The following is a 19,172-nucleotide window of genomic DNA, read 5'->3' as shown; positions in this document are numbered from 1 at the left end:
TATTGAAGTGTTTTTTGAAATAAAATAAATTAAATTAAATCGTTTCGTTTAATTAGTATTAATTAAATTAAGTGGTGTATTGAAGTATTTTGTGAAATAAAACAAATTTAATTAAATCATTTCGTTTTATTGATTTTTAATGTTTCGCTTCTCCCCCGTTGAATATCAAAATTCTGCAAACGCGTCGGTAATTACCCCCAACGCAGGGCACGTCGTGCGTATCACCATTGGAACAAAGCACCACGCGCAACCATAACTTCGTCCCATGTTAGTTTTAAACCGTCCCATAATTCTCATCGCATTTGCTGTGTCAATTCGGCAGAATCGGTCTAGCCAAAATACCTATTTCGATGGACGTTGGGTAAAACGTTACTTGGAAGTGGGTCTCCATCCAAGATGGCGAACCCGCTTGCGGTCAATTTTACCGGTCAAACTTCACTTGAAGGCATTTTACTGCCTGTGTTCAACTCGGGGATAATCTGTTTTAGTTGGCTCATTCCTCGGTATAACGCTTCGATTTCTTCGACATGACCACCTAAATATGGAATAAATGGATATAATTTGCGACGAGACGTAGACTCGCCGAATCCACCTTAAAAACATTAATTTCAAAATTAAACGCGATTTCCTCAAAAAAATACCCATCAACTTTCTTAAAATACGAAACGCTCTCCGTCCCTGGTTCCGATGCTTTTTGCTCATGAAATCACGCAAAACGTGAATCATCGCCATTGAACCCTTAAGAATATATACGGACCTAACGGAGTAATGACCCAATTCCCGAGTCACTTGGAAGACGTGGCCTTTCCGTAAAATGGCCATTTGTCAGTTACAGTGTGTTAAAGTTGCGTGTCCGCTTATGTAATTTACCGTTTTCTGATTGACCCCAATACCACTGTAGAAACGTAAACTGATTCGGTCTTGTTCTTATTGTATCATCGTTAAGCCCATTCAAAATATTTCCTGGTCGCAAGTTGCCACTTAACCACTACCACGCTTCTGCATGCGTTTACACACCTCCAGCACGTAGCCCTGACATTGTCTCCCGCTGGTTGATTTCGACAGAGGCGGAATAGAAGCAAAACTTGAAATGCATGATGAACCTCCAGCATCTGCGATACCTCCGCAGTAAATCGGTGCCGTTTTAAATTTCGATCTTGCCACGGGTACCTAACGAAATGAGATGTAAAAACGAGCGGTGTACCTTCTTCGCACACAACTCGGTGCGACAATGTGCGGCCTTACGGAACGTGTACGTTAATGTACGAATTTCGAGGACCGGCGTGGGAACGCACACAGTTATTCACGAAATTGATCGTACGTAAGATGGAACGATCCAATTCCCCAAATAATCATCTGGGATTAGCGAATTTAGGTTTCATTGGGAGCATTGATTTATGTGATATTTTGGATCGTAGCAGATAACGAAATGTTTGAATATTTTTCGAAATGAGGAATTAATGCACCGAAGTGTCATTATAAATCGTTAAATTGCGTCACAAATTGGGCGCGGACCACTATAGCAAATACGTCAAAAATAAAGTTCAATTTCGACAGTTTGGGGAGTTCCCCTGGGAGCTTAGGACGGCTCGAAGTCTTCGCAGCACTGATTGGACCAATTCAACTGAGTAATCAGGTGACATTTTCTCTCATGCGGCAAGATTTCCATTTTTAAATTCCTCCTCGCTTTCGGGGTTTCCATTTAGTTTACTCGATGGGGTTTACTACTACCCTAGAACTACCCCCACAAGGCTACGGGGGGGAAGTTTTCAGCTGAGGCCCTCAAATTTTCCCTCAGCAAATACATGTAAAAACGTCTGTCCCTTATTCGGTTGACGAGGCGCAATTTTCCGGTACCGCTGGCAGAGGTACGCGCCCACAAGATCACATATTGCCCATCGTGCTCAACAGTCGCGACGGTCCTTTCCATTTTCGGTTTTATCCATGCAGTTTGTTTTCCATTCGGTCCAAAAATGGCCATTTCGGTTCCGTCAGGGAAGATAACTGAGGCTCAAAACTCCAGTCCATTAACGCGTCCCCGAGTAAGCTTTAGTCGCTCTAGTGCTTTAGATACGTATGGGGATGTATGGTTTCTTCCGAGCTCCTCGTCCGTTATAAGTATTTTTTCTAAGCACCCCGCGAAGTGGTTCTGAGGACGCTGGCCGTCCAATCCTTGAGGTCACCCATGCGGCGAGCTTGGGGCCCCATTCGATTTGACGCACAATAAAATGTTCGTCGTTAGCACCAAGAATTCCCTTCCTTCCTCTCCCGGTATTATTTTTAGATGTTCCTTCGTATCGATATTTATTCATAATTTTCCGAATTGTGGAATGCGCTCCGACTACAATTGCACCTCGCATGCTTTTCCTCGTGAAAAAAGTTTGACGAATATTTTCCCTCTTGGATTCACATCGCCGAGTTTTCACCTGGAAAATTCTCATTAAGCTCCTGACGACTGCGCAGAAGTTGGACGGTCCACGAGGTACCGATGAAACCAAATCGTCCCCGACTCTCCGATCAATTTTTTTGTCGATTTTTAATTTTTTGCTCTTGTTTGGCTAAGTGCGCTCAATTTTGTGGGAGAACGTTGTTCAGGAATGTCCAAATCATCCTGCCCCATTGGCTCCAATATATCATTTAATTTTCTCTTCTTCGACTGTGCCCATTCGAAATCGCGCTATTAAAATAACCAGAAAACCGCGATGGCGGGCTGCGGCGGTACTTCACACACGACGAGCGTGCACCGACATGCGCTCCTCGATCGTAGCAAGACATTTTCGTGTTTTCTCGCATTGGAAAAAAAAACAACGTTTCCTCATTCTCCCGTCCCCAGTCAGCTTTCAAGAGACATTTCATGGAAGACATTGAAACAACTAGGCATAACCCAATTCCTTCGAAAGGAGCGCACACAATGGTACACACCTAAACTCATTTACTTGCATTACGTATAGCCGAGCATTCCGCAATGAAAGTGTATATTTATGCTAGAACACTACTTTCCTAGCAACAGGACTCCTGCTGCATATAAAGCTTGACCGTTTATTCGCAGTGTGGCAGTATGCAATACTAATTCCTAGAGTTAGAAAGAACTAAAGGATGCACGTGCAGACATTAAAAGCCTTTAATAATACTCCTCACAATACATGAAAGTTTGCTTTCACAGGAGAAAAGACTTGGCCAGAGCGAGAATCGGCGCTCCAGTCGGAGGTCTGGGCATCGATCCAGCTGACCCAGCGATATCCAAGTGACTGTATCTGAGGGGCCTGTCGCTTCCGGAGCCATGAGCGTCCAGACCGGAGGCCAAGAGTAAGAACGCCACAGGCCCTAGCATAAGATAATTATATTTGGTGTGAGTTAATGGGTTTTGGTAAAGTTTCGCTACAGAAGAAAACGCAAAGAGTGAAAAGTCTTTATTGAAAGTGAAGCACCGCATTCCGCTATAAAACATAAGCTCGGCTTAAAGCTAAGACTGGCGATCCAGTCGCTGGATCGGGTAAATCCCCCGCCGATCCAGCGATGTCCAAATGACTGTATTTCAAGGGGTTGGAGCTGCCAGAACCGTGGTCTATCAAACCGGAGGCGAGGAGGAGAAACCCTACGGGCCCTGAAATCGGAACAGAATTAGGTAGTCCGGAGGGCGGGACTTGATTGCTGACTGCATGAGCAAAAGCGATTGGTAAGTTATTGCTGGAAGCTTTGCCCGCTCTTCACACTCACCACTCTCACATGCCGGAAAATTACCCGAGGAAATGACAAAAAATGGTGCGCGTGAAACGGGGAAAATAGTAGAGCTGAAGCGTAAGTGTGAGGAACGCGGCATAGAGGCGAATACTTACCTTGCAGAAGCTCTGGTTATTATCGTTAGTCGAGAATCGAGTTAAAATGTTTGCCTACGAAGTTGTCTTGTGGACACTCTGTATGTTTGAGCCGTGCTCCACGTGTAACGCGGGAGAAAAAGACGAACATGTGCGGAAAAGTCCCGATTTTAAAGTTGCGCCGAAGCATCGGCCGGCGTCGTTGCGCGAAGGAATGGGGTGATTAGAGGGGGCCGAGCCCCCGAATGTTTGCCGGGCGCAGCTTGGAAAGGCCAATTACGTAACCACCAAGCTGAAATTTCGGCTGCAAGTATCTCAAGGAACGGTCGCAATTGCAATCGGACAATTTTCAAACTTCAAAGCTCGTGTACGTGAAAAACGAAAGCTCGAATCACGCAACTTCGGACGAGCTTTCCTTTTTTAGTTTTGCGAGATTTATCGCCGGTCAAGTTTTCCCGATTAAAGTCCGAACCGCGCTAAGTACGGTCGGATTACTGTTTTGATATGTACGAGTATCAAACATCGTTTCTTCGGCTAATCAAGCGTGAGAACCGCAGAGAGCAATTTGGTTCTTGCGAGGGAACACCGCTACTCGCAAACGGTATTCCAAATATACTGGCGAGCATGAAATTCGGGTCACTTTGAAATTTTCAAATATAAATGTATTGAAAGAGAGGTGATATTTTTCGCTGGCATACTCTCAGATGAATCTCGATTTTGTCTTACTGGTTCTGTGAGACGTGTGAGAAAGGTATGCCCAAGCATGTATAGCCGAACGTCTTCCATTTGGTGGAGGATCAGTTATGGTCTGGGGAGGAATCTCTTCTAATGTCCGTACGGAGTTAGTTTTCATTCAAAATGGATCCCTAACTGCGCACAGGTACTTGCCGGAGGTCGTGCAAGATCATGTCAAGCCGTTCATGGGGTCTCTGGGGGATAACTCGATTTTTATGCAAGACAATGCTAGGCCCCACGTTGCAAGAATCGTGACCGCTTACATGGATGAGGTTCAAATACGGAGATTTGACTGGCCTGCGCGAAGTCCCGACCTAAATCCCATAGAACATGTTTGGGACGAGATGGGAAGACGTCTTCGCAGTCGTGTAACCGGTCCAAGAACGGCTGGGGAATTGCGAGAATTTCTTCAGGAAATATGGGAGAACCTACCCCAGGATGTTATTCGCAACCTCATTGAAAGCATGCCCCGACGCTTGCAGGCTGTCACAAACGCTAGAGGGGGAAATACGCGATATTAATGTCATTATGAGTTGAGCACAAAATTGTGTTCAAAAATGTTACAGTGCTTGGGTAATGGACACCTGCACAATACATGGGTTATTTGGGTACAGAATCGCGTTTTTTTTTACCATTTACCCTTGACAAGGTTAAAGAACCTCGGAACCGTTAAAGGCTATCCTTTTTTATTTTTTTGGAAGTTGGGAAGGCAAAAATTTCGAAAATACTGAAGTGACCCGAATTTCATGCTCGCCAGTGTATTAAACTTTTACCTATAAATGATCGCTGAAACCGCGCTACCCATGACGATTCGATTGCGCTCAAGTTCGTGGAATTGAAACTGATCAGACATTTTCTGATCACGTAATTTCCACTCGCTTACCGGGAAACTGTACTTTATCAGAATTACCCGTGCGCGCACGCGTGGAAACGTACCTTGATGTCCCCTCATCGACTGCGTGGACGGTTTCGACTCCCCCTGGACGACGTCGTCGCCTTCGGCGACCCCTCTGTGGGACGCGATGTCCTCCCTCCTCAACGTGGACACCTCGAACGGGTCGCCGATCTCCTCCGAGGCCTGCTGCAGCCTCCTGCCGTGTCCCGCCTTATGCGCTGGACCATTATCGACAACTGAAAAACCGCAACACCGTAATGGTGGGAATCTGATCTAATGAATTTTCATCTCTACAATAATCGCATCTGTTTGTGTGTGGAAATTTTCTAATTAACATATTATATAGCAGAGGAGGCACCCTAATTGGAAGATTTCCTTCGGAGATCCCATAATGAAGATTGATTAGGTGGTGTTTGCTTTAAGGTAACTATTGTCTAAGGTAAGTAGAGCCAAATAAGGCAGTATTTGAAATTGGTAATTATCCCGGAATGAATATTCATAAACGCGATGGCAGCAGAAGAAAAGTGTTATTTTAAATTAGCGTTTAATTACTATTAAATTTATTCCAAGTAACTTTAAAGGAAATATTGACTGGTCGTACTGGCAGAACATTAGTGCCTTTATACGTGACTCTCCGTCATTATAAATCCAATATCTTCGATCGTTTCCTGCATCGTAACTAAATGCATTTGGGACAGCGGAATAACTGTGAATTTTGGGTGTGCAACATCATTAAGATTACCGGGAAGTGAAAAAAGCAACCTTTATATAGGCATTATTTGAAAGAAAGAGCACGCCTCTTTATTATTAACGGGTCAACTAACGGGACGCGTCTTTCTCCAAAGCCAATTTCTCGGCCATCTCGGCCAAAAATTACAATCACGAATATCTCGTGGATAATAATGACTAACAATACAAATTACAGTGGCGGGACAATGAATTTGCACACCTACCACGAAATACATCCGGGTTTTCGCGGCGACGCTTTCAGGAGGGGGCCGAGGTTCACCTACTTGCCGGGTGTCCACCTCTCCGGGGCACGACGATTTCGGGCGAAGTTTCGCAATTCGATAAACTCGGAAAAGCGTTTTTCGCCCGTCGCTCGGCCCGCCGATGGCACCTCTCAACCTCGACGACGTGACGATCGCGCCTCAGAGGACTCAAAAATGGACATTGTCCAGACATGCGAAGCCACGCTTCGACCAGTCGATGTGACTGCGAAATTTCAAGAACAGATGTGACGCCCCGGCGCGGCGTTTTTTCTCTTTTGCATTCCGTCACGTGCCTCGATGACGGAGCGCGCCGCGGCAGCGGGAATGAGCGCTTCGTATATCCCGCAGGCCTCCCATTACTCCCGCTGGCGCTACGCGAACCTTCGCGTTTCGGTTCGTCGCTGACGCGACTCCTCGATGACGCTCGCTCACGAGGGCGCTTAACGTTGCCACCCTCCGGTACGACCCGACTTCTCCGTAAGTCCCACATCGAGCAAATATTGAGCAATAAATTTAGTAATCTACGTGCGCTATGTGCGGATCTCGGAAACTATGACAAGCAAGAATTGTGGCTTATTGGCCAACATTTTCTCGGGAAATAACACGTTCATTACTCCTGACGTCTGTGGCATGTTATTATTGACCAGTTGTTTGTTTAAATAACTGGTAGAGGTCTGCGTTTTTTTTATAATTGTTGTTGTGGTATTATGCCCATCAATGAAGATACTACACACTATACCGTAGCTCAATTTGCATGATTGGTTAAATGCTATTTGTTGTTGTGCGTACGCACATGATAAAAAATGCATCGTCGGGGACTCCGGAAGAGTTGGATCGTGTCACGGAAAGGTCGCAAGTTGCGCTTCTCCTCAATATGGCGCAACGAGGTGGCGATCTGCCTTCAAAAATGAGTTAGACGGACGCACTTGCGTGCGCGCAGGATCTGCCAGGTCACTTCGGGTTGGATCGGGACCTCGGGGAAATCTCGGAACTTCGCCAATTGTCAAAAAATGCGGCCTCCGTTTCCGCCGATTCGTCAAAATGGATGGAACGAATGTGGAAAAAAAGTCTAGCGGCACCGAGTCGGGTCACCTTGGCGGCCATTGAATAAAATGACTCTTTCGGCAAACGCACTGACCTTTTCGATTTCCGTTCGGCCACCGCCGCATCACTAGTGCGTCAGGCGCATCGACATGGATCGGCACAGTAACGTGTGGCACGATACACCAATATCATAACGAAGCCCTTTTTCCTGGAAAATAATCCCCATTTCCTCTGGCAAATCATGGCAACTTCAAACGCTTAACCACTGAAATGTGCAATACGGGAAAATCGCGTGGCATCTGTTTATAGGTAATTCTTGAAAGGGCGAAATGTCGCCATTAAGCAGGGAAACGTACACTTTTGGATCGCTACGCCTCTGGATAAATATCAAATTGCTCGAAAATCTCCGTTCCGTTCCCTGCAAGAACGATAAACTTAACAGGGTTTACTGTAAAAATGGTAGTGGTTTTTAGAGTAATTTTAATCAAAACTAGAAAAAAGGTGTGTGATCAGCCGTTATCTAAGTCCACTTGCTGGTACGTCCATAATGTTATTTTACGGTGTTGCGAGGTAATTATTTTAATGGAAATGGGGACAGATAGCGGTTCTGCTTGTTGGAGCTAATTTTGACTGAAGATGCACATAGGCCAATGCGTGTCGTGTGTTCAGTACTGTTATCTATCTATTATAGTTGAACTCACCAATGGAATATCCAAGACCGACCGTTAAGCAGGCATGTCCAGTGAGGGTGGCCACGGTAAATAAGTGAGGGTTGACGGCTGTAAGGGCCTCCTCCTTGAACTGAAACAAAAACTTCATTGAGGCTTAACGACGCATTTCAATAAAACGCAAGGTAACGGATTTTTCTTGTATGACGCACATGAATGTTATTTAAATATCTGTAATTTACATGAAAAAAATAGTCTGAAAATAGAGTAGGAAAATATGCCGCCTGTAATTACACTGTAGTGCTTTGACACGTGACTTTATTCATGTATGAGATTTATTTTTCACATATCAATTGCTTCCGAGAAAAGTAATGGGCTAGACATGCTTGCGAAGGTTGTGGATCATTGCCATCCGCAAACTGCACAATGGGCAGAAATCTAAAGGTTCCGTCTAATTGTTACAGGTGAACCGGGAACCCTTATTTATACGTGACATCTGCCTCTTAAAAACCGATCCCTGGCACACGCCTGGCACGTGGTACCTAAGACATCAGGCTATTTGCACCCTTTCGGGTTTTCGCCATACCGGAATTAACTAACGGCACTTAATCTTCGGCGCGGCGTCATGTGGTGCTTTCTTTGTGTAAAAATCACATGTACGTTGCATTCAGCCCTACCGGCAGATGATCAATCAATACGTAGGATTAGAGTGAATCAGGGAAAGGGGTTTGGGTTTTACGAGCCAAAAAAAAACACCTTTCATTTCATTTTTTTTTTTTTGCAGACAGGACTGAGACCTACCACTTCCGGGGGCTTTGGTCTTTGAAGATGCGCCCCTAGCACCGACGAATTGAGCAATCCTCCGTACTAATTTGCAGTCGGCTACTCGGCGATACCCCAACGGTTAGGCGTGGGAACCGCTTTTCAAAATTTCCATAGAAAAAACCCGAGGCAAATTTTCTAATGAAGCTACACATGACTAGCTCCGTTCTAATTAAAGGGCCCTTACTGCCCCGCAAAGGGTCGCTCAAATATTCACATTATGAGTATGTAATTACATCTTTTCCTTTTTGCCCGCTTATTTACCATATGTCGCCATTTTTTGCCACTTAACCCTTCGAAAGTATCGTGTGGCACTTTCCTGACACCTTTCAGCACGTGGCACGTGGGTGCGCCGGTTCCTTGGCGTCCGATCCCCAGTTTTTTCCACCTAACTTAAAGGGTTAGGGGAGTTCGATTATGTAGCGGTCAGATGGACGTTTGACCGTTTCGGAACCGACTTAACGACGCATTTACACCGTGTAACGAAGACAGAAAATGCATACTAAAGAGCCTTCTAATGATCACCAGGAAACAAAACTAATAACAAGAACGTGATACTGACAACACGGTGGGGTTGTTGAAAGGACGATGTCGCAGGCTGGATCTTCGCAACAACGCTAAAGATTGATGAACCATTCGCATGACGATGAAGTCCGGAAATTGTCGCGAAATTGTGATTCCTGAACCTTGCGAGAAGCGAGCGAAATGGAAAAGTGTCCAGTGAGGAGAGTTGCGGGAAACGCAGGGAAAGGTGTGCTCTGTCACGTCAGGACATCTGAATGGACAAATCATAACGATTTCTCGCTTCAGTATGGGCATCTGCGACTGTAAATTTTTCAGAGTGAAATTGAACTAATACAACGACGCAAAATATCCGTAAAAGCTTTTCTTCTTGTTCAGTAGGAAGGTCCTTAGTCGGAAAATTCGCCAAGCGAAGTTTGAACGTTGTCCCTGTCCAACAGCACGCTTCGCGCAGGAGGTGGGAGGAAAGATCTCAGGAAACGAAATACTGCGGGAGGGTAAAGACACTTGAAAGTACACAGGTAAAAGCCGCCTTTATACAGAACGTCCCGTCAATATCGTTTATTTTGAAATTATCACCATTTTTCCTTCGTTATTCGCACAGCATTGTATTTGGAAAGCCGTCAGGTCGAAGCATTAAGGTTTAGTTGTGGAGGATTAGAAAACGAAAAATTGTAAAAACTCGCTAGCAAAATGGCGGGGGTCTCGCGGAGCCCGTTGGAAAATCCTCTGGATTTTTCTTCGACCATAATCCTCCTCCTCGCGCTGCAGTGGCTAATGGAGAAATTCGAACGCTCACAATACGAATGTTAGAGCAACAAGTGAATGGTGATTTCTCGACAAAAAAAAAACACCTTCTCTGACGAAGAGCATTTCCTACTTGATGGCTATGCAGACGAACGGAGTTGTCGCATTTGGGGAGCCGCGAGTCCAAGGGTGATTCTTCAACGTCCCAGGCATCCATCACGAGCCACTCTTGGGTGCGCATTGTGGATCGGCGGAGTGATTGGACCGTTCTTCCTCGTGAGTGCGACTGGCAATGTGGTTAGCGCCGACGGCGATCGTTACCGTAACAACTTCTTCTAGACTCAAATTGCTGCAATTGATCTCACAGACGTGTGGTTTCAACAGGACGGTGCAACCTGCCGTGCAGCAAGTGAAACAATGGAATTGTCGAAGATGAAATTTCAAGGGAGAGGTATCCGCACGACGTGGCCACCACGATCATGCGATTTGACGCCGTTGGATTTTTTTCTTCGGTTTTTTTTTTTTTTTTTTTTTTGAAAAGAAATCTGAATGCCAATAACCCAAGAACGATTCCTGAACTGAAAGACGAGATTCAACGCCCATTGATGAAATCAAGCAATCACTATGCGAAAATACCTTTGAAAATTTCGTCAAAAAAATCGATCACGACGAAGTCATTTATCGGATATTGTGTTCCAACAATAACCCCCATGGCTATACTCTTTATTACAACAAAAACTCTGAACTTCTTAAATAAACACCGCGCTTCTTTTCAGTTTTTGAAATAACCGGTCATAATAGGATACCCTATGCTAAAGGCACCTTCGTAGTACCGCAATGAGTACTTTCGTTTCTAGAAATCCTGGTGAAATCCGGGACACAACAAAAAGCCAGAACAGGTTCATGGAGAACAACGTATTTACGTCATAATATCCATATTTTACGTAACTCCCCTGCAACTGCAGCAAAAAATGCAGATATCAAAAATTTTACCTATATTGAATATAATAACCGGTAATTCTGTTTAATTATTGTCACACAAGCTATGTAATAATGAATTTCATCATGTGTAGTGATTATCTAATCTCATATCTACTACCTACCTTCGGACCTAACTGCGTTATGATATTATCATACTTCATCGGAGAATAAACACAAAGTCCCATATGAGGAGCATAGTTACTCAATAGTAAATAAATTACAATAAACCCTTCATTGTTTATATGTATGCAATATTATGTACTTTCAAACTATAGCAGATTTTCTTATACTAGACTAATGGACAGGTTTTCAATGAATGCTAATGCAGCCCCAGACCGAATGCAAACAAAAGGCAAGTAGGTGGAATTGCAATTCACGTTTCTATTACATAATGCGAAGATCAGAATCACGTGTGACATTTACAGGGAAAAATGTAAAAATACTGGATAAATAACAGGTACATGAATTCAATTAGGTTTTTTATATGCAGAAACGGTAGTTTTACCCGATTGGGAAGGTGTATTAACAGGATTTTTATGGGTTTTTATCGTTCAGTCCTATTTGAAAGTAAACGAATGGCATAATATGCGTATAATGCAATGTCATGGCATCGTCTATTAATAATATTTCGCAGGATTTTCCTTTTTTATATTTGCATTATTTACGGTAAATGGTACTGTTCCATAAGCAAATAGAAGTGGCAGGGGGGACGGGGGCACTGCTAGACATTGAAACACATCTATGCGGACAGTTACATTTTTAAGTTCAATCGGGGCGCGCCTCTCTTCTAGATTGGCAATGGCCCATTTAAAAACCACACACCATCAATTATACGGAACAGCGATCCGATAAATCTAGAGCAAAAGATTGCTTCACAAACCACTAAAAAAGGGTTGCTAATTGTTTAATTGCTGTTTACCTTTAATTTGCAATTCGTATGCTTATGGATAAAAAAGGCTCGTGGCATTTAAGGCGGAATTCATTAGCTATTCAAAAAATTATTTCTAATACGTATTTAATAAACAACTGATTAGGGCAGGACCCGTGGCAATGTTGAGTAAACACCAGGACTTACTTTGCATAGAATATCGGCCATTATCATTCTTCCTTCGGCATCAGTGTTGATGACTCTAACCCTGGCTCCTGATCTGGCAGTGATGACTTCGTCGGCCACGTAACTGTTTGAACCAATGCTGTTTCTGTTGTTTTGAAATAAAAGTTTATGAAATCGTTATTTATTCGGTTTCCAAGGGACTACCTAACGAGGCCGACTCCGACTACAACTCGGATGTTTTTTGGTTGGAGGAGTTTCACTACTTGCATGAACCCGATCACGGCGGCCGCCCCACATTTGTCTCTAGACATACCTAACATGTGTCCCCCAATTTTCACGTCAGCACCACCAGTATCATAGGTAACCCCTTAAAGAGAAACGACTTTTTAATCAAATAAGTTCGTTTTATATAACTAAATAATAAGATAAGCGTCTTGTTATATTGGCTTCCATTCCATGTTCCCCAAACATGGTGACTATCCACACCTGAATCAATTATATACGGGTTCATAGAAACCGATTGTTGGCTAGCTCTGGATCAATTACGGACATAACCGAATATCTCGCAAATAATGGTATTGTTATTGTTAATAAATCGTTAAACCGTAGAAATCTTATGTTGTGAGACACCAGATTACACCAAAATCTTGATAATTTGGTGGAAACAATTTATCATTTTTGTTTGACATTGGGTAAATTACTAATAAATTTATTGTCTTTACGCCCTTGCCTTTAAGTCATACAATACCTCTCCTATATTGAATAATAAAATATAATCATCTATTTAAATATATCTAATTCAAGCACGATCATGTAACGAAAACAAATTAGCTCTTTCTCCAATTCTATGATATTTTTGAAACAAATTGCTCAAAAACTTAACGATAAAATAAAAAAAAAATTGATATTACGCTTGACGATTGACACTGACAATGTCCTTTGTGTAGAGGGCTATTCAAACTCGGCGCCCCACCCATTTAATCCACCCACATTTTCTCGTCGACATCCAGGAAGTGTGTACATGTATAATATACATATGTAGATATATAGCGTGAAGAGGATTTTAATTTACCATATGGTAAATTAAAACCTTTCCACCGCTTTCGTCTATATGTCTCTTATCCTTTACGCCATTGTGCCGCCATGATTACAGCCATGGTGGTATATACCTTAACAGTACACATTATACATGATAACACTCGTTCACCATATTTTCAAGATAACGCTAATAAACTTGTTTTATCACAATTTCAACGAAACATTAATATATGTATATAATTCCTTTATAAACGACGATAATATTAATGATATGTAATTAGTCTTTAGTAAAAAATAATACAACTTATTGTGTATTGTATACGAATTGACAAAGCGCGTTATTATTATTTTCATCTTGCTAAATGTTTACTAAAGTTTATTGTGTCGGAAAATAATTATTGATTGCCGGGATCAAATTCTGATCGATTTCATACATATGGGCATAATGCCCCTGGCAATTAAGTTAGATACAGGTACAGTCAAACGCACTCTTAGCTTAGGTTGTGTGCAATTTTTCAACGCCACATTTCCAACTTTCTTTTATTTCGTTGCGTGAAAATAATTAATAGACTTTGGCCCCGTCAGCTAAGACCCTTTTAGGCTATACAACTACTGTCCATTTGTATATGTTGGAATAATATTGGGAAAATTCTCCTTATTTAATAATTTTAATTTATTAACCAAGTATAGATAAATAAATTAACGAAATTTCTATTACTTGATCGGAACTCTGTCCTTTTATATCTCTATTGTCCATTTTCTCTTTTTGTCTCTCTTTTTCAATTCTGGGGAGGTACCAAAGTCTAAAAGGAGATTCCGCAACACTTGGTCATTTAATAGTAGCGGTAATAGTAACCTCGTTTGACAGTGCTTCATCCCGAGATGGCTCTGTTTGTTCGTCGTTATCTTATTACAAACTCTAATACCATAATACTAAAACTCACGAACTGCTAAATCTCTGATATATATATTTAGCGAGAACTTGGCTTCGCAAAAATGACTATTCTTAAAATCTTGCATATAAATACAAAGTAAAACCATCTCACCTTTCCCTACCAGGAACAAAGTTTCCTTCGGCGTTTCAGCCGGTTCATATTCCAAAAACATGATTCGTCCTCGATGTCTTTCCTGAGAACTGGCCGCTCTGTTTACAGCTTCAAATAATGGATATTCCTTGGTAATTTGGTTTATATCACTAATCACCTTGTATTTGATTGAGGACCCCGAAAATAAAGCGGTGACATATTCTTCCACTTTGGGAGGACACATCCTGAAATAAACAGAAATCTCTTGGTAGAGAAGATTCTTTTGTGCATGGTTCTTCTACATGTACCTTTCCGGATCAGCTCCTCCGATATCACAAGCTACTCGTCTTCCAGATTCCAGGACTTGTGCGAGCTGAACCAATTCCTTAGTTTTGGAAGCGTTTGGAGTCCATAAACCCAAATACTCAACTTTGTTGATCTTGCTGGGATCATGCTCTCTAACTTGGAGAGGCTGAAAAAGGTAAGAAAATTAAACGAAACATAACCCGTTGTTCGCATTTTTTAAGTTATTATCTTACTGTATATAAAGCTTCTAAGGCTCCAAGTATCGCCACCAACTGGCCATCATGAAAAGGAATTTCAGGAATAACCAGCAAAGGTCGCTTGCTTCCAGCTTTTAATGCCCTTTTCACGCCAGCAGCTGCAGCCTTCTTGAAGACCCTAACATCATCGTAATCCAGATCCAAGGGCCCTATTTTTGCAAAAAATACAACATCATTAGTTCACATTTGAGCATGATTATAAACACTAAAGAATAAATAAAAAATAAAGACGGCAATAAATTTCCGACAAAAGTGTTCGTCAAATCTGTTGATTAAATGCACCTTATTACCTGTGGGTGAATATACCAGTCGTTTTGCGGGTAAAGGTATGGGTAAAACGGCTATTTCAGTTTTCAAAGCTGGATCCAAATGCAGAGCTGTGGCTATGGTAGTTGATAATGCACTCGACGTGAGCGGGAGGTCTGGCGACGCAACCAAAACCAGGGAGTCATAGTTGGTACTCTCCAAAGATATTTCTGATTTAAACTGAGTAACTGGGGGCCTGGAAATAGAGAATTCAGTTTAAGATTTCCGCCAATTTATGCATAGAGTAATACGTTAGAGAGGAACACTTCTCATTCCAAATTCGAATAGTGAATCACAGGAGAATAGAGTTACCGGATCGGGCAAAGTTACGGGCTGGCCAAGGAAAGAATGAATAAAACTGAAGAAAAACTGCGTTCCATTTAATTTTTACCTGGAACCACCGTTCTCTTGGAAAGTTCAGGAGAATATCTCATTCACAAATGCACCATGACATTAATTACGTGCATACTTTTACAACCACCAATTTGTATTTAACATAGAAAAGACATTTGGCTAAGCTACCAAATACGTTCTTGATAACTTGACTGTCTCTATTTGTTGTCTCGAGGATCCGCCGGAAATAGCTAAAACAACGAGTTCAGCGTCTTATTATTGAAGCCAAAATAAGCGACGGAATTATGAATACACATGGCAGTTTTGGGTTTTATCGGCGACGCTCTAATTAGATCGAGGTGCTGCGGCTGAGTAAACTTTCCAGGATAAATGTATATTTCGTGCTAATATTAACAGCCTTATAGCGTTAGCCTTATTCTGCTATCTGAAGAGGACTTTACTCTGAGCCATTTTAAATTTTGCTCTTTGTACGATCAAGAGTTACGCTAAATGCTGATTAAAATTTTAACTTAAAACCAGGGAAACCAAATAGGTTTTAAGTGTCTTCGTCGGACACAATTGCCGTGACACCCGGTACAAAAATAGTTTCGAGAACTTTGAAAATGAGGTATAATCAGTAATTGATCACGGTAAGGTAATAACGACGGGAATATCTAGTGTCTGGTGCACAAGAGCTTTCTATTACTGTCTTCAACCCTTGATCCATCTGACCCTACACTGACGTCCAGGAAGTGCGTGGCGGCAGTTATACGCACGCGCATCCGTAATGTTCACGCGCACCTGTAATACGCGGACACATCATACCTTTTTGTTTTGGGTTGGATCGTTTTGAAATAACGTTGAAGGAGATAAAATGCGAATTTTATTCCATAAAATGCTGGATATTAGATCAATTATCATTGTAGAAGCAATATTAATGTTTGTTCTATGAAATGTGTAAATTGACACTAAAAAATTCCACTAGACCACACAAAGCAAAAAAAAAAATTATAATTACCCAGTGCTGTTGCTCCCGCTGCCACTCATGTTCACACAATCTTGCAATCAATACTGTCAATGCTAAACCCACTACCCACTTTTTGTCTACATTCAAATAAAGCATATCCTTGTATCCTATGTGGAGCCGGAATTTATTTATTTTTAAGTTGAACAATCGACCGATAATGTTAACTACACAGCCCGATAAGAGCAATCTTTATTAAGCGTTTTCAAAACGAAAAATGGAGATAAGATTCAAAACTCACGACTTACGACCGATTGCACTAGTAGCTTAATGAGCTTTTTAAATGCTTACCTTATTAGTAATTAATTTAGCATTGTATTGCAAGGTCGCTTTGAAGAGTAGAATCACGGAATTGACAATTTATAGCTAAAAATACAGCTTTGAGTTGCGGTTTTACCGATTTCCTTGAGTTAGTATGCATGACAATGGCCAGTGTTGCCAAATATGAACTTCATGGTTCAGCTGATCATCAGCTATCTTTAAGTCTGAGGAACATGAATTATTTTGGCAAGACTCCTCGCTGTATCTATAATTAAGGTAAGTTTGTTTGATGAAAGGAACGTAGACTTCTGACTCATAACGCAAAGATGATTTGCAAAATTGCGCTTATGGTAATTTGGCAATGTTGTATTGCAATTTTTTCAGACATAGAAGTTTGTACTGTCTGTCACCATCTATGAGCGAATGAGTGAAATGGCCAAGAGTCGTTTTGGGGTTCTGCGCACTTAAACCGTGCGGTTTAGCAGGAAGAACGTAAGATGGCCGCAGTTTGCGAGCGCTTTTTGGGTTTTATAAGAGTTGAGAAAATGCTTCAAAAACCTTCATAAAGTTCAATACTTGTACCTAAACCAAATTAGATAAATTTTATGAATTGCACAGCTGCACGTGGGCTCGACGTGCTACACTTACCAGATATTTCCATTTTTCATTGACCTAATCGGATCAATTACCTAACAGAAAGCTTTAGCCCCATGTCCCATCGACTTGCGGTTTTTGAATTATTAGGAGTCTATTAATAATCAACTTTTTTTCCTACGCCCTTTACAGTTATCGATTCCCTAGCAGCCTCCAAATTTTAGTCACTCTGTACAAACATCATTTAAGCACGCTTTTATAAAATTTATAATCTAACACGTCTTTAGAATTGCGAGGTATTGCACACTGAAGGCACAATTTGGTAAATAACTTTATTGACTCAACAAGGAAAATAAATTAACCACTCATCAAAAATAAATTAACACTTCAATCTAGAGGAGCTCCTAAGGGCGGCTGGTTGATGACCCTGTAGATGTTGAAGGACCTGGATAGTATGCGGAATAAGCCATATTCTGGGCATCGTTATTCGAAGCGGTCCAGACTCTAGAATATGGTCCCCCTGTGTTGGGTTCCCATCCTGGCTCGTACGAACTGGTGGGAGGTGTGGACGGACCTGGGACTGGGGCGCCGTATAGGGGCATGGGAGGCTCTGCTGGGGCCATAGTCATCATCGGCATGGGCATTCCTTTAGAAACGTTAGGCGCAGATGAAATTCAACGTTATTGTTTTGGTATGAGGTGAAGTACCTGATTTGCCAACCAACTGGTAAATAATGAATCCCAGCACCAGCACGATGGCGAGTTTAGATAGGATAAGAGCTTTGAAGGCTTTGAGACTTGTAAGCAATACGAAGATCGGCATCAGAAGTTTGGTTTTCAGCTTGAACAGAAGCAGGAATGGAAGCAGGAGCTTCTTCTTCAAGAGTCCTCTAGCTGAGGCTTCCGTTAATTGTCAGAATTCAATCATAACTATCTACTTACATTCGTTTTCGTTGGTGATCACATCCAAGCCGCTGTAAGGATTGTAGACTATATCGGTGCTTTCAGCCAGAACTTCCGGAACTCTCATCCTGAACTCTTGAGTTTCCAAAACTCTGGCAACGCGCTTGTAAATGGCGTTATCAATGTTCTAAAATACCGTACTAATTAATGTTTTGTACATGTAAGTGAGAGAAAATTAATCACCTGAGCACTTCTAGCATCAGTTTGCAGTCCTAACACATTATCCAGGTACACCAAGACGTACTCCTTAACACATTCCATTCCCCCGCACCTGCTGAGTACTGTGGAGACCAACTCATCCCCCGAACGGGGTGAGACGCTTTCAGCTCTCACCGACGTAACTGCGACCACAGCCAAAAGAGCACAAGTCAACCTCCACATTTTCGGTGTGCACAGATTGACAAGAAACTAATCAATGAATTTTTAATAGAGTGGGTGCAGTTTTATACGACTATCATACCGGGTCACTCAGTATTTTGCTGATTTGTATATTGATTAGGCAGTACCCGAATACCATAGCAAAGATGGTGCGGTTCCGCTATAGATCCGGTAGTACTTGGTATGCGGACAGGGGCGAACGATTTGCTTTTTAAAGATGTAGCTATGCAGAATTTGAAATTTGGGTTGCTGATATGATGTATGGCGGTCAGTAGAAAGAGAGCTGTTCCTTTTTGGTGTAATGCAACTTTTGTACGGAGAGTGAATTTTTATATCACCAAGTTTCTCTTCTACAAACTTTTGGACTCCTTTGTGATTGATGAATGTGCATAAATTCATGAGTTATAGCCCTA

The 19,172-nt window shown here is 42.1% G+C and overlaps 2 protein-coding genes and 1 long non-coding RNA gene across 4 annotated transcripts; 1 reads left to right on the top strand and 2 right to left on the bottom strand.

Annotated features, from left to right (window-relative positions):
• Positions 1-3,107: 3,107 nt before the first annotated feature.
• Dip-B (Dipeptidase B) lies at positions 3,108-16,979 on the bottom strand. Of its 2 annotated transcripts, XM_066298493.1 has the most exons (11): positions 16,856-16,979; positions 16,559-16,674; positions 15,192-15,403; positions 14,878-15,050; positions 14,647-14,810; positions 14,360-14,583; positions 12,480-12,642; positions 12,297-12,420; positions 8,183-8,282; positions 5,487-5,681; positions 3,108-3,324 (listed from the first exon to the last, which is right to left on the bottom strand). In XM_066298493.1, the coding sequence occupies exons 2-11, from the start codon at positions 16,585-16,587 to the stop codon at positions 3,158-3,160; spliced, it is 1,551 nt and encodes a 516-aa protein (XP_066154590.1). In that variant the 5' UTR covers positions 16,588-16,674; positions 16,856-16,979; the 3' UTR covers positions 3,108-3,157. The 2 variants fall into 2 exon arrangements, with proteins under 2 accessions (XP_066154590.1, XP_066154589.1); XM_066298492.1 differs by lacking the exons at positions 3,108-3,324; positions 16,856-16,979 and adding an exon at positions 3,396-3,604 and having other exon boundaries at positions 16,559-16,837.
• LOC136348009 (uncharacterized) lies at positions 16,980-17,964 on the top strand. The gene is made up of 2 exons (XR_010733569.1): positions 16,980-17,101; positions 17,210-17,964. It is a non-coding gene; the product is annotated as an uncharacterized lncRNA (long non-coding RNA).
• Osi20 (DUF1676 domain-containing protein Osi20) lies at positions 17,691-18,762 on the bottom strand. Its single transcript, XM_066298496.1, has 4 exons — positions 18,565-18,762; positions 18,361-18,508; positions 18,127-18,312; positions 17,691-18,065 (listed from the first exon to the last, which is right to left on the bottom strand). The coding sequence occupies exons 1-4, from the start codon at positions 18,760-18,762 to the stop codon at positions 17,824-17,826; spliced, it is 774 nt and encodes a 257-aa protein (XP_066154593.1). The 3' UTR covers positions 17,691-17,823.
• Between the last annotated feature and the right edge of the window lie 410 nt (positions 18,763-19,172).

This window comes from Euwallacea fornicatus, chromosome 30, assembly GCF_040115645.1.
Source record: "Euwallacea fornicatus isolate EFF26 chromosome 30, ASM4011564v1, whole genome shotgun sequence".
Classification (NCBI taxonomy): Eukaryota; Metazoa; Arthropoda; class Insecta; order Coleoptera; family Curculionidae; genus Euwallacea; species Euwallacea fornicatus.
Note: the sequence above shows the minus strand (reverse complement) of the source record. Positions and strands in the feature narration are given on the sequence as shown.